At 41.7% G+C, this 15,268-nt stretch overlaps 1 protein-coding gene across 14 annotated transcripts in view; it reads left to right on the forward strand.

Moving 5' to 3' along the window:
• The window catches only part of COBL (cordon-bleu WH2 repeat protein), a 99,730-nt gene extending 84,681 nt beyond the window's left edge, over positions 1-15,049 (forward strand). For 13 of the 14 annotated variants that reach the window (XM_081166085.1, XM_081166079.1, XM_081166084.1 and 10 more), the window contains 5 exons: positions 2,790-2,887; positions 4,578-6,565; positions 7,219-7,338; positions 9,644-9,904; positions 12,780-15,049. In XM_081166085.1, coding sequence (XP_081022211.1) covers positions 2,790-2,887; positions 4,578-6,565; positions 7,219-7,338; positions 9,644-9,904; positions 12,780-12,797 — 2,485 coding nt within the window. In that variant the 3' untranslated portion in view covers positions 12,798-15,049. The remainder of the gene's footprint in view (positions 1-2,789; positions 2,888-4,577; positions 6,566-7,218; positions 7,339-9,643; positions 9,905-12,779) is intronic. The other variant, XM_081166088.1, reaches the window with a different exon arrangement.
• Positions 15,050-15,268: the final 219 nt, after the last annotated feature.

Consider the following 15,268-nt stretch of genomic DNA (forward strand, 5'->3'; position numbering starts at 1 on the left):
TACAGCGGAGCAACAGTACATAGCGGCCTTGGTTCAACAAATGCAAAAGTCAATAATTTAGTGCTTTGGGGTCTTTGCTATTCCTGTTGTCAGAACCTCTGCTAATCCATCTGTTACTTCAATAAATTCCCAAGTGGTGTGATTTCAGCACATTCTATTTTAGAGGGGAGAGGTCTTAAGATTATCGTGTTGTTTCCTATATTAAAAAGAGTGTCTGAAAAAAGCCACTGGTAATAGTTATCTGACCCGTGAAACACTATCAGGAAAGGGCCTTGTGTTTTACTTGAATGTAAGCCAGAGCAGGCCTGTCAGCAACAAAAAGGTCTAGAGGAGAAGGAAAAGGCTCTGGGGGAAAGTTATGGGTTTGTTTTTAAGTGTGCTGTGTATTGCTGAATATGCTTGCACAAAACATAGTATTTTGGTGTCACATGGCTTGTTGGAGTTGTGTTAAATTTAGGCTGGGTCATGTGTATATACGTCACTATTTCGGTGTGCCCGTTTGTCTGCCTTCATCCATCCGTCCATGAACACTTTAAATTTTATGCCTTCAAAATCTACGTTTGTGTTTCCCTTCCACACTAGTGGGTGGTGCCTGATGTAGTCACACAGTTTGTTCTCATCCCCTTCAAATAGTATTTTCCCACCCACTGCAAGTTCCAGAAACCTGAGGTCTGTTGTGAGCATTAATGCAAGCGTTTGTTATTTGTGCACAGGCACCTTTTTATTTTATAAGTGCAAGTTTTCCCAGTGCTCTAGATTTGCTCAAAACTGCAGGTATTCATTTACCCGTCCTGACACACACCTTTTCATTTTTTAAAAAATTGAAATGTATTTTTCCACTATTCCAGATTTGCACAGTACTGCAAGAAAAGGAATTGTGTGTCACTCCAAGTTTGGAGTTACTCACATTAAAGGCTGCTACCTCCCTTCCCACAGTACAAAATTCAGCTGAGATATGTACATTTCCTGTTGAAATTGTGTATATTGACTAGGATATGTGCACAATTCCCTCTTCATTGAGGCCTGGCGAATGTGCACCATAGCTGGTTGTTATGCACATTAACTGCTCAGCTTAGAGTCTCATGCACCTTATTTCTACCCTGCTGCCAACATCTTGGGCAACAAGAAGACAGTAGAGTTTTGTTTTTGTTTCTCTTCCCCTTAATTTATTTGGTTTCTCTTTTCCTCCCCTTTAGGCTTCATTTTCTCCCTGACTGTCAGTTTCATGGGCTGAGCTTTTGACCCTCCTTTTTATAACCCATTTTAGAACCCAAAACACAAAATGGCTGGAACAGTTTCATCTTCGGAATTGTGTTTGTCTGTGTGAGACTCAGGTTAAACCAGAGGTAGCCAGTGTGGGGCACTACAGGTGTTGTGTGACAACAGTTCCCATCATCCCCTGTCACACGTCATGCAAGATGGAGAGTTATAGTCTAGCAACATCTGTGTGGTTTGGCCGACCAGTCAGAGCCGTTTCCCAGAGTGTTTGGCCGTTGTTGCATGCTGACAGCAGAGTGCAGGGTGAGGCCAAAGCTGGACAAACTACCTCAGAAGGAGCATGATGTGTCCCCTACCTAATATGTGCCCAGTTTGACTTGGGGGTGGATTATGTCAGTCTGGGTTTGAGCAAGTGAGAAGTGAACTTGGTCAGGCAGAACAAAATATTTACAGAATTTAAGCATTTCAAAATACAGGAAAGCATTCTCTCTTGCACATTTTAATGAGACACTTTCAGGTCTTTGATAGGAGATTGACAGCACAATCCTAACCATGCCTACTCAGAAGTAAATACTGTTGCATTTAGTGGGGTTTACTCCCAGGATTACAGCCAGATTCAGATACCTTACAGGTTAAGTCCTTGCGTTTCAGAAGAAATTGAAACAGTTTGCCATGTCTTACTATTTTCTAAATTTTATTGAGATGTCTGGAAGGTGATTAATCAAGTAGATACTTTGTATTCTGGAAAATAATTTGAACATTATGCTATTATTTTTCTCTCCAGTACAAAGAATTTCATTACAGAAGCTGCAGGTAAATTTTCACTGAGAGCAAGATAGGTGTGCAGACATTATCTAAACAAATGTAATCTGGTTCTCCCCGCTGTTAAAAGAAACAGTCAGTGTTTATACACACACACACAAGTTTATGTTAAATTGATTAAATTTGAAAATTCCTTCCAGTAGCACCTTAAAGACCAACTAAGTTAGTTCTTGGTATGAGCTTTCGTGTGCATGCACACTTCTTCAGATACACTGAAACAGAAGTTGCCAGATCCTTCTATATAGTGAGAAGGTGGGGAGGGGTGTTACTCAGAAGGGTGGTGGGAATGGGAGATTGGCAGATAGCTGAGATGAGCCTGTTGACGACTCTTAACGACTGCAATAGGTCTTCCAGGAAAAGGCAAGGGGTGAGAAGGTGAAAAATGGCTTAGTCATGTATAATGGGATAAGAATCCAATGTATTGGATTCATCCAGTGTATTGGCTCATCTCAGCTATCTGCCAATCTCCCATTCCCACCACCCTTCTGAGTAATACCCCTCCCCACCTTCTCACTATATAGAAGGATCTGGCAACTTCTGTTTCAGTGTATCTGAAGAAGTGTGCATGCACACGAAAGCTCATACCAAGAACTAACTTAGTTGGTCTTTAAGGTGCTACTGGAAGGAATTTTTTTATTTTGACTATGGCAGACCAACACGGCTACCTACCTGTGATTAAATTTGGTTATGCAGTATCAATAGAAAAAAGGAACAACCTTTTCATTCCTTTTCTTTTCTTTTGTTGTCAGTAGCAGGGATGAGGACGAAACGATGGAAGCTAAGTTTGAAAACGCAGATGTGTTCATAGCTACTCAGACCTTGGCTGCATTGGACAGAGACCTAATGGGTAGGTTGAAGTTTAAATTTGCACATCTGTATTGCAAAAAGAATGCAGGAAAAAGGCAAATGGTGACAATCCATCAGTTAGGCAGATGAGAGAGCAGTCAAACTGGGGAACTCCATAGAGGTGGGACAGATCTCATACTCAGGCTCTATCTAGTAGCAGCATATACCTCATCAGATTGTTCAGCTTCCATTGCCAAATTGTCTTACCTTTTTGGGACACTGGGAGGTTATTCACAGTAGACAACTGTCAGGGAACTGCCATCAGTGCCGGAGGGAGAGAGCAAGCTCCAGAGGGATCCCAGAGAGTGTCCCGGGATTGGGAGAGGCAGCCCATCTTCTGGGGAAGGGAACCAGCTTAGCTCCAGTGGAGAAGGGGGGCAGATGGGGGAATCTGAGAGGCGGTCCCATGACTCCTTGCCGGGGACCAGAGGGGAGAGGAAGGGTCCTCCGCTGCCTACGCCCTCCTTGCGCAGAAGGCTTCCGCGCAGGGAGAGTAGGGGGAGACTGGGCGTCAAAGAACTTCTTTGCTGGAAGAAGTTTAAGAAATGCCCACTGACCGATTCTGCCAGCGATTGAGACAGCCACGGGTGAGTGGCTGTCCGGACAGGAAAGGTTCACTCAGGCAACCCAGTCAGGTGTTGGCACAGGCTTACGCACGAGCAACCCCTAGAACCATTACAACAACAATCTGTTACTAAATATTATGAGGGTATAGTGAAAAACTGAAACAAGCCCATGAATTTCTTAATATTGTTATTTACTTTGGTCATTACATTGAAAGGATGTTGAGTAGCCCTTGATACTAAAATAATAATAATTAATAAATCCAGTAGTACTGGCTACGCAGATTTTCTGTTATCATACTTTTCATGGAACTATGTGCTGAAGAAATTCAGTTCAGCAGATTGTTGCTGTTTTAAAAACAAGTCTAGTTATCTACAGCATTGATGGAGAGAGCATACTCTTATTGTTTTATCTGGTGATTGTAAAAAATATATCTTATACAGAGCTGGGGGGGGGGGGAGGACTACAGTATCATTCCTATTCAGTTACTAGGATAGATAGTCAGTATTTTATATGTTTCAGACAAGTGGAATTTTCTCTAATAGCATCTCACAAATGTGTCTCACAGCCTGCTTGAGGAATGCTGTATTTTCCAGTTTATAAATTATTACCAATAATTTTCTTTGTGTTGATATCTGGGAAAACATAATGTGCAAATGCATAATACACACAATTTGCTTTCATGAGGACTATGTTCTCTGTTTTATACTCACTAGCCAGTAATGTAAACTGTGTAGCTGGCACATTCTCATAGTACATTTTCATGATTAACCAGATATCAGTGTAGCTCCATTTGCTGGGATACACTGCACAGTAAGCAAAACTAAACATATTGGCAAATGTTTAGCATGAATGTGTATAAATTAAAAAGTGCTTACAAGATTATGGATGTGTTCATATAATACAACCAACTCAACACACCCAGTGGAGATTTTATTATTTTATTATATTTATTTTCTAACCACAACCCTCTACACTGCATCTGAAGCAGCTATTGCAGCTGGAGTTTGTAATATAAGGGGTGCTGCTGTTAAAATCCCTTGGTTTATTATCCCCTGACTGTGATAATATTTTGGGATAATGTCATGGTTCATAGTTTTGAAAGATGTTGTTGGTATTCTTTGCAGCCATGGAGAGTATGCAGGACGATTCTGAAAGCGGATCTGTATCTAGTGAGACGAATGGCTCACCCCTCCCTTTTTCACGGGACGCTGAGACTGCCCAAGATGTTCCAGTTCCTGTGCCAGTGACGATAATAGATGAAATTCCCGAAACTGACATTATAATCCACCCCACTAGAGAGGAAGGAGAACCTTTGTTTTCTGAGTCAGGGGCTAATGAACATATTTCAGCTGATTCCATTATCCGAGGGAAGCTTACTAATGAAAATAATAATGCTGGTTCTTTGAGCAAGGGATCTGTAGATAGTATATCCTCCAATTTATCCAAGAGCTTATCACAACAACAGTCACCTAAAGAAGAGTTTGGACGCCAAACTGAGAAAGAGCAGATATATATATCGGAGACACACACACCTTCCTGTGAAAAAACGAACATGAAGGATGTGTCCCTGGAAATCCTCACAAAAAATGGTACTGAGTCTGAAAGATCCAAAGTGATTTCTTCCAACTTTACTGTTTTGAGTGAAAGAAATAGAACAAAGGAGAAAGTAAAACAATCAAAAGAGGATAATACCAAGGAAGGACTTCCAAGCAAAATAAAATCTGAATTGGAATTCAGATATGCATCAACAAAAGACCCAGATGAGCAGCAAAGTATCTCTACACCATCTTTATGGTGTTACCGTGTTCGCAATGGAACCACAAACTATGAACCTAAAATAGGTCTGACCACCTTTAAAGTTGTACCTCCCAAACCTGAAGTGAAATATTTTGACAGAGATGCCTCCCTTTCTACTGGTGCCATTAAAATAGATGAATTGGGCAACATGGTGGCTCCAAATGCTGGTAGTATAAAAAAGGTCACAGTAAATACGACTTCAAGTGAACCAGAGGAAACTCTCATTGGGAGAGCCAAAGCATACTGGAGATCAAATTCTCTGAAAACACCATTGGGGGAGTCTCCAGTAGGCTTTCCCACCAAGCCAGCAGTCGTCACCAATTTCAAACCCCTCAGTAAAATAGGTGAAACAAAGCCTGACTCCCTTGCAAGTCTGAAGGCAGCAACAGCACCACTAGCTGGTTCCAGGACAGTTGACAATAATGTTGGACCTTGCGGGGGGAAGCCACCCATTTATGCCACACAGTCTTCAGTTAAAATACTAACGACTCCAGTGGTCAAGACAGATAAGATGGAACTCCCATTTCAGAAGCCCCAAAGAAGAACATCGAGCCATTATGTAGCCTCTGCCATTGCAAAATGCATCGATCCACTCCAGTTTAAAACCAGTCAAGAAAGGCATGACAAAGTAGAAGAGATGAGGGATGAAGAAGTGGGAAAAACTGAAACAGAACCACTTCCCAAAAGATGCATTATTTTGGCCAAAACCTGCCCAGTAGAAATGCAGCCAGCAGAAACAAAAAAATCTTACGTAGATATCTTCAGTTGCAGCCAAAATGCATCCAACACGCTACCACTTGGTGCTCATTCCAAGATAAGAAATAGCACTCATTGCTACAGGGAGCCATTTACCACAATACCTTCTAAAGATGGTGGTCTCACAGGAGAGAAGCCCAGATGGGGTTCAATAGAAAATGTAGTTGTTAGAGAGACACCTTCTATATTTAATCAAAGGAGGGAGCAAAGAGATGAGGCTCACTGTCCCTTCTTCCTTAGATCATCCAACAATTTCTCATCTCCCATCACTTCCAGCTCTTCTGTGAAGTCAGCCGAGGGGCATCCTATCAACAGTAGACCATCAGAGTTAGATGGAACAACTATTGTTAATCATGTAGTTTCAGAAAAAGATGAAAAACTTGGCAGTGCATGTGAAAGCAAAAGGGTAGAGTCTGATGTGGGAGGTGATAATAAAGTTTTTGGGCCAAAGAAGAAGTTTAAGCCAGTCATCCAGAAGCCACTTCCAAAAGATATGTCTCTACACAGTGCTTTAATGGAAGCCATCCAGAATGCAGGAGGAAGAGAAAATCTCCGAAAGGTAAAAAAACAAAACCAAAAAAACTTAGCTGAAAGCATATGCCTCTTACTGGATGCATGAAGTTTCTTGTAACATCAGGAACAGCCCTTAGACTTCTTAAAAGTAGAGTGGCTGGGAAAACCCAGCCGGATGGGCAGGGTAGAAATATATTATTATTATTATTATTATTATTATTATTATTATTATTATTTATTAAATAGTGAGCCCTGCCTTTCAACCTTAGCAGGCATCAGTCTGTTTTATAACAGTTGGTGTTTCTAATTTTTAAAAAATATATAGTGGCAAGGTGCTGTCACTTCTGCACTGTGTGTTTTTTGTGCAACTTAATGTTTTGCTTCTTTAAAGCAGCAGAAAGTGCAGAAGTGTCCATTGAGGCTAATTATGAATGGCATATAGTATGAAACTAATACTGTACTCATTAAAAGTAATAAGATCTAGTTGAATATAATACAGATGGCAAGATTGATTTTTCCATCTCTGATAAATAAGGCCTACTCCTACAAATCCCATTTAATTTTCATTGTACTCAGGCTGGATAAAGGCCAAAGTCAGGTAAGTCAACTTCCAACTGAGTGACATTCCGGATGCTCAAATGACCTTGTTTCCTAACTAGGTAGAAATAAATTGTTTATATCTGTTTTGTCACATGCTAGATTTCACCCAGCATGGCGAATGGACCTCAGAAGAAGGCACTCTTCACAGAACAAGAGAATGAGCGCTCTGCCCTTCTGGCAGCCATTAGAGGTCACAGTGGAGCCTCAAAGTTGAGAAAGGTAAGAACAGAGACCTTGCATCTTTTCAGTAGCTTGTTCATCCTTCGCACTATGTCATCCCTGTCCTGGAAATGCTATAGATGAAGCTCTGCTTCAATTAGCAAACCGTAAGTAAAAAAATAAGCCAGAGTAGACATGTCGTCGTCGTCATCATCATCATCATCATCATCATTTATTATTTATATCTGTCCCATCTGGCTGGGTTTCCCCAGCCACTCTGGGCGGCTTCCAACAGAACATTAAAATACAATAGTGTATTAAAGATTAAAAGCTTCCCTAAACAGGGCTGCCTTCAGATGTCTTCTAAATGTCAGGTAGTTGTTTATGTCTTTGACTTCTGGTGGGAGGGCGTTCCACAGGGCGGGCGCCACTACCGAGAAGGCCCTCTGCCTGGTTCCCTGTAGCTTTGCTTCTCACAATGAGGGAACTGCCAGAAGGAACTCGGCGCTGGACCTCAGTGTCCGGGCAGAACGATGGGGTGGAGACACTCCTTCAGGTATACTGGACCGAGGCCATTTAGGGCTTTAAAGGTCAGCACCAACACTTTGAATTGTGTTCAGAAACGTACTGGGAGCCATGTATGTTCCTAGCAGAATGTATCACTTATGATTCACTGACAGAGTAGTACCTCTAGCAGCTGATAATAAACATATATTTCCTTAAAAATCAATCTAAACGTTTTTGAGGGATGGGACATTAGCTCTGTGGTAGAAAACATGAATGACCTCTAGCTGAGACTGGATAGCTGCTCTCAGTCAGTGTGCAACACGAGGCTAGATGTGCAAACCTGGTAAAAAGTAATCACTTGCGTTCCTTTGTTCTGTTCGTATGAGATGGTTGTCCTACAGCTACTGAGAGGAAGTCATCTACGGTTGGCACCTGAGAGTGGTCTGAGACTTCAGCAGTTCCTGCACTCTGCCTTTGCAGTATAGGAAATAGAGCTGCCCAGATATGGCATCTAGCAATTATAAACTGAGGAAGAACTCAATACTTATGCTTCTGTCAACCATTGCATGAATATTTAATTTTTAATTTGGATGACTGCAGTTTGAGAGTGAAATGCAGTTGTATGCACTTTAAAAATCTAATTATTCTGGAAGAAACCCTCATTGATTTGCGTAGTCCTTTTTCCCTTTTAAAATAGGATTCAAATGATACTTTTTTGAGATAAAAAATAAAATCAAGCAAAGTTTGAAGGCACAGAGTAATTATCACCGTTACTAGTTTCTGATAATGCTTCCGGGGAAGGCTAATAAATCATGTTAATTCCAAACTCCTTGTTGTCATTTCCAACCTAACTTAGTGGCCAATTGGCAACATTTTTGCCTTATGTGCCAAAATAAATTCCAGGAACCCACAGTTCAAACAAATAAATCAGGATTGAATTTCTGAGCCTGCTTCAAGGCCAAATCTTAATCATCAGTTCCTTTAAATGATGTGAGAGGGGAACAGATGTTCCTGTGTTGCAGGGAGTTAGACTAGATGACGCTTGGAAGTCCCTTCCAACTCTACAATTCTGTGATTTACTAGGGAAATTAGAGCTGTCACAAGGTTTACATCTATGGAACAAGGCAAAATTAACCAGAAGGGAAGAGATTAAAATATCATTATGAGTTTGTGCGTGCCAGACCCTTCAAAGCCATGGATACAGCAAGTGTTAAAACATAAGCCAGGCTAGCTTCCTGTGTTCAGGTGTTGGGCATTAAGAAAACAAAGGAAAAGTGATGGGCCATTAAAAGGGCAAAAGAGACAGGGCTCTGTGACAGAGGACAAATGGGTAGGATCCCTCCTCCAGCTCTTAGACACAGCTGGAGTTTGAGTGCAGGGTTTGCTGTGAGATGAAAAGCCATAGGTTGAAAAGGCAGAGAGAAAGCCATGGCTGATTTTTGATTGAATCCCAGGCTGTGGCTGTGGGAGAAGCAAAAATAAGGTCACCAGATTTTTTTCAATGAATCCGGAGACACTTTTCAACTTCAATAGATTTTGTATGGGAGCTGATTTATAAATCCGGGGACTGTCCCTGGGAAACGGGGACATCTGGTAACCTTAAGCAAGAACCTCTTGGGGTGTTGATGCTCCGAACCCCTCCATCGTAGGCTCAGGTTGTATATATCTGTAAATAAACCATATATCCTAAAGACACCCCCGTCTCCGCTGTGCCTCATTCCCAAAAGGAAACGTGGACCCTCGGTAAGCGCCTGGAACACCTGGAGACTGGGGAGGTGTGTTAACAATATGCACCCAGTATCATTGTTCCTTTAATCCTACTATAACCTCCCCCCAACTTCATTTTTCTCCATGGTAGATCTCTTCATCTGCTTCTGAAGAGCTTCAGAGTTTCCAAAAATCAGAAGCGGCCTTGCAAAACAAAGAGGCCTCTACAACAGAGCAACGGGGGAATCAGCTGCTGCCACCGCCGCCTCCTCCTCCACCACCACCACCACCTCAAGTGACAATGAAAACTCCTAGGTACATTGCAAGTCCAAGAACAGACAGCCCAGGGGATGCAAGGCAGGCACTAATGGAAGCAATCCGCTCAGGAACTGGGGCGGCGCGTTTGAGAAAGGTAATCATCTTTCTAAGGCGGAATATGAACAGGAGGAGGCATGGTTTGGGGCCTGTGGTTGAATGCAAGCTAGGGAAGCAGGTGTGCTTGTTTGGCACAAGTAGGAAAGGAGTAGAAGTGAAATAATTCAGATTTCTGCGAAATGAAGATAGCCTAGGGTCATAAAGCAGGCTAAATGACCTATTAGGTGATTTCTGTGAGTGTTTGTCATGCAACTTAGTGTGGCTCCTCAGAAAATCCGGAGCATCCTGTGTTCAGCCTTATGGGACAATAAAATTAGGCTTTCATACAGACAGTATTCTCATATCGATTAGAAGCAACTCTTACAAATTGCATCCCATAACTGGTAAGACTTTGGGCCTTCTGTTCTCCTTCTGTCACAGGAAGACTCCCCTTTGTGGTCCAAATCTTAGGGCCAACTTAAACACTGGTGCAGCCGCACACCAGATGCTATTCCCAGTGATTTTTAGAGTGATTTGGCCCTTTTGACTTTGCCTTTCAGCTTCCTTTTCCCCAATCTCCTCATTTTGGGGAAAGCTTCCTATTTCAGAGCTTAATATGTTCGTGTTGAATTTTCTTGGTAATTGGCCATTTACAGGACATTGTTATTCCATAGAAGTATAGTCGCTGCTCTCAGTTGGCTCACACCAGGTCCCAGGAGCCACTCCAGATTAAGGACAGGGTCACCGCCCCAGAAAGTGATCACGGGTGCGTTTGCAAATGCAGATGGAATTTCCCCACCTCAGATCTTACCACAAGCGTGCAAATACGTAAACTTAACTGCTTGCCCTCTAAAGGAAAACAAACCCACAAAAGTTATAAACGAAATGTTGCAGCTTTCAAGTCATTTCGTGAGACAGTACAAACCACAGAAAATCATTAGTCATTGGAGAAGAAATCACAGAATCACAGAATCATAGAGTTGGAAGAGACCACAAGGGCCATCGAGTCCAACCCCCTGCCAAGCAGGAAACACCATCAGAGCACTCCTGACATCTGGTTGTCAAGCCTCTGCTTAAAGACCTCCAAAGAAGGAGACTCCATCTAGCCCAGCCTTTCGCATGATGAATTCTGCATATAAATTAAATAAGCAGGGAGACAATATACAGCCTTGTCGTACTCCTTTCCCAATTTTGAACCAATCAGTTGTTCCATATCCAGTTCTAACTGTAGCTTCTTGTCCCACGTAGAGATTTCTCAGGAGACAGATGAGGTGATCAGGCACTCCCATTTCTTTAAGAACTTGCCATAGTTTGCTGTGGTTGACACAGTCAAAGGCTTTTGCATAGTCAATGAAGCAGAAGTAGATGTCTTTCTGGAACTCGCTAGCTTTCTCCATAATCCAGCGCATGTTTGCAATTTGTTCTCTGGTTCCTCTGCCCCTTCGAAATCCAGCTTGCACTTCTGGGAGTTCTCGGTCCACATACTGCTTAAGCCTGCCTTGTAGAATTTTAAGCATAACCTTGCTAGCGTGTGAAATGAGTGCAATTGTGCAGTAGTTGGAGCATTCTTTGGCACTGCCCTTCTTTGGGATTGGGATGTAGACTGATCTTCTCCAATCCTCTGGCCACTGCTGAGTTTTCCAAACTTAAATCTGTAGCTTTCAAAGTCTATTGTATTTCTGTAAACAACAACGCTGTACAAACCATGACGTCAAAGGTCACGGGGAGATAATGCTGTCGTTGGTGAGGTTGGTTTCTTGTTCAGCATGGGCCCCTTTGTATGTTTCCCCTCATCTGTTAAGGTCAAATATGATGGTCCTCTATTGGAGACCTCAGAATTCAATAAAAGGTGTGGAATGGACAACGGGGGGGAAACAGTATTTCCATTGATCAATGTAATTGTTTATATATTTCATATTTTATTATTATACATCACTTCAGTACACTTCTGGGTATATGAAGAGATAATTAAACATAATAAACTAAACTAAAAATTCACTTCCTGCTCTGTTCTTCTATAAAGGTGCTCCTCACCCATGGAAAGTTTGATTGTACATAGGATGGTATTCAACTACAGTGGTGCCTCGCAAGACGAAATTAATCCGTTCCGCGAGTCTCTTCGTCTAGCGGTTTTTTTGTCTTGCGAAGCAACCCTATTAGCGGATTAGCGCTATTAGCGGTTTAGCGGCTATTAAAGGCTTAGCGGCTATTAAAGGCTTAGCGGATTAGCAGCTAAAAGGCTATTAGCGGCTTAGCGGATTAGGAAAAGGGGAGGGAAAGCGGGGGAAAATAGGAACACTCGCAAGACGTTTTCGTCTTGCAAAGCAAGCCCATAGGGAAAATCGTCTTGCGAAGCAGCTCAAAAACGGAAACCCTTTCGTCTAGCGGGTTTTCTGTCTTGCGAGGCATTCGTCTTGCGGGGCACCACTGTAAGTTTATTTCTGAGTAGACCCATTGAAGTTAATGAACATGGCTAAGTTAGGTTCATTAATTTCAATAGGTCTATTCTGAGTAGAACTTGAATGAATACCACCCTTATTTATTTACTGCAATATTTAAAATCCTTCATGTTTAGTTCCCAGATGGTAAAAGAGTCCATACTGAACAATAGAAATGAGTGTGGAAGGAGATGGAGTTATTGAAGAGAGAGAGAAATAATTTTAAATCAAATTTCCTAATTAAGTACATTTGTTGCGCTTCTGTTCAATATTTTAGCAAGGAAAAATGTGATCAAATGCGACAGATAACAATTTGTGTGTGAAATTATTGTTGTTGTTGTTGTTGTTGTTGTTGTTGTTGTTGTTGTTGTATCCCGCCCTCCCTGGCCAAGGAACACAGAGTCTGACAACTAGACATACAAAGATAGGATAACATAATAATGTCATTTTTGAGACTGAAAATATAAATTACAATATATATTTATTTTATTTCAGGTCCCTCTGCTTGTTTGAATACTAAATGCTCCAGTCATCCGTTTTGTATGCAGTTTCTCATGCATTTCTTACTGGTTTGAACGGACACCCATGGCAAAAGGATTCCAAGAAGTTTACAGGCCAAAAATAAGCTGCATTTTCTGTGTTTCTCTCTATTTTTTATTTGGTTCACAGGTTGCTACACAGCTTCTGTGCCAAGGATTTGTGGGTCCCTTGCCCCCAAATAGTCAAACCGTGCCAATAACACTATTCTCAATGGCAGGTTAATTAGCTGGCAAACACTTTTTGCTGTGTGTGCTCAGCACCAACATATTTTTGCTTGTTCACAGTTAAAAATGCGTAGCTGTTCTGGACCATTTAGTTAATTTCTTTTTTAAAACAAAAGCAGTTTAAAACCTCAGAGTATACAGACTATAGATCTGTTAAAATGGAATGGAGGGATTATGACAGAAACTCAGTGGTTCAAATTACCACATGCTGAAGTCACTGCTTGTTACAATCAAGCAAGATTTGACCAAGCTAGTTATCACTAGAGATTCAGAGATCACTAGGGATCCATTTGACAGGCTATTTAAGGGGATATAAAGTACATAATGGGACACGGGTGGTGCTGTGGTCTAAACCACTGAGCCTTGGGCTTGCTGATCAGAAGGTTGGCGGTTCGAATCCCCATGACGGGGTGAGCTCCCGTTGCTCAGTCCCTGCTCCTGCCAACCTAGTAGTTCAAAAGCACGTCAAAGTGCAAGTAGATAAATAGGTACCGCTCCAGCAGAAAGGTAAATGGTGTTTCTGTGCAGTGCTCTGGTTCGCCATGCTGGCCACATGACCCAAAAAACCTGTCTGTGGACAAACGCTGGCTCCCTCGGCCAGTAAAGCGAGATGAGCACCACAACCCCAGAGTCGTCCGCGACTGAACCTAACGGTCAGGGCTCCCTTTACCTTTACCTAAAGTACATAATACAGTGGTACCTCTGGTTATGTACTTAATTCGTTCCGGAGGTTCATTCTTAACCTGAAACTGTTCTTAACCTGAAGCATCACTTTAGCTAATGAGGCCTCCTGCTGCCGCCGCATGATTTCTGTTCTCATCCTGAAGCAAAGAACCCGAGGTACTATTTCTGGGTTAGCGGAGTCTGTAACCTGAAGCGTATGTAACCCAAGGTACCACTGTACTAATATTTGCTGAGCCCCAAGGACAGGTGGCAGCCCAGCAGAGGGCATGTGGGGCTGCCTTAGTAGGGGAACTCCTCACATTCCCTGCACAGCTTCTGGCAAATGTTGAAGGCAACAGCGCTCTATCCTGGCGTTTGACACTTGATGTGTATATTTTTAAGACCCACCTTATCTTTGTAGTTGTTTTGAACTGTTATTAGTATTGTATTTTGTTGTATATCCCACCCTGGGACCTTTGGGAGAAGGGTGGGTAATTATTATTAATTACAAGATTATCATTACTTGGTTCTTATTCTTATCTTGCACAGCTCCCATTTATTTTAGTGGGACTTGAAGAGATAACTTTCCAGTAGATGTGCCCCACGTCAAAGTGCAATTAAAAGTGCTATTAATACTGCTTCCTGGGAACTACTGGCTATAATTTGTTTCCAAAACTGCTGCTAGTGGGTCAGGATTCCAGCCTCCTTCAATGGGCTTATGTTCATCTCATATATCAAGCCTGATTTCTCATCAGTTAAGCCCCAAACATTTTTAAATGGCATGTTTTTAAACAAATTAAGCTACTTTCATAGATGATGTACATATTTTGAAAATATTTTCTTATAAGAAAATTAGCATAAAGAATAATTATTGTCTGGGTTTTACACATTTGTTGTATGTTGTAAAAGTTTTTAAAATGCACCTTAATACATGTTTTTGGTTTAATAATAATTACAGCACTGGACGTAGTCCAAAATGATTTTTAACGGCACTGTGTAATATTGCTAACCTTTCAAAGTGTACTGTTAGCCATCTGCAATCCTGTGGCTACATATTATATAACGTAAAATACTAATTGAATTTAGTGCCACAAATAAAAGAAACACAAGTTTTATGTGTCATACTTATCTCAGTTTTGTACAAATGAGGCTGGCAAGGTATAATACTTTCTTTTTTAGGGAATTAAAGGTGCTATGAAAGAAGCAGTGTTGATTGTGGTGTGCCAGTCCCTCTCACTGTCACACCGGGTAAAAAGGTTTCACCATTTTCTACACTGATGCAAGAACCTTTTTGACCAGCGGTGCCAGCAGAATAAAATAAACAAGTGTGACAAAATACTTGCTTGTGATACCACCTTTATATCTCTTTAAAACTATACTCTATCTCCAGTCTTGATTGGAGCAATCCTAGAATTGGAAGGGATCCTAAGGGTCATATAGTTGGAAGGTTGTGGACTCTCCTTCCTTGGAGGTTTTTAAGCAGAGGATGGATGGCCATCTGTCATGGATGCTTTAGCTGAAATGCCTGCATTGCACAGGGTTGGTCTAGATGACCCT

Source organism: Podarcis bocagei (assembly GCF_964188305.1).
Source record: "Podarcis bocagei genome assembly, chromosome: 13".
In the NCBI taxonomy this organism is placed as follows: Eukaryota; Metazoa; Chordata; class Lepidosauria; order Squamata; family Lacertidae; genus Podarcis; species Podarcis bocagei.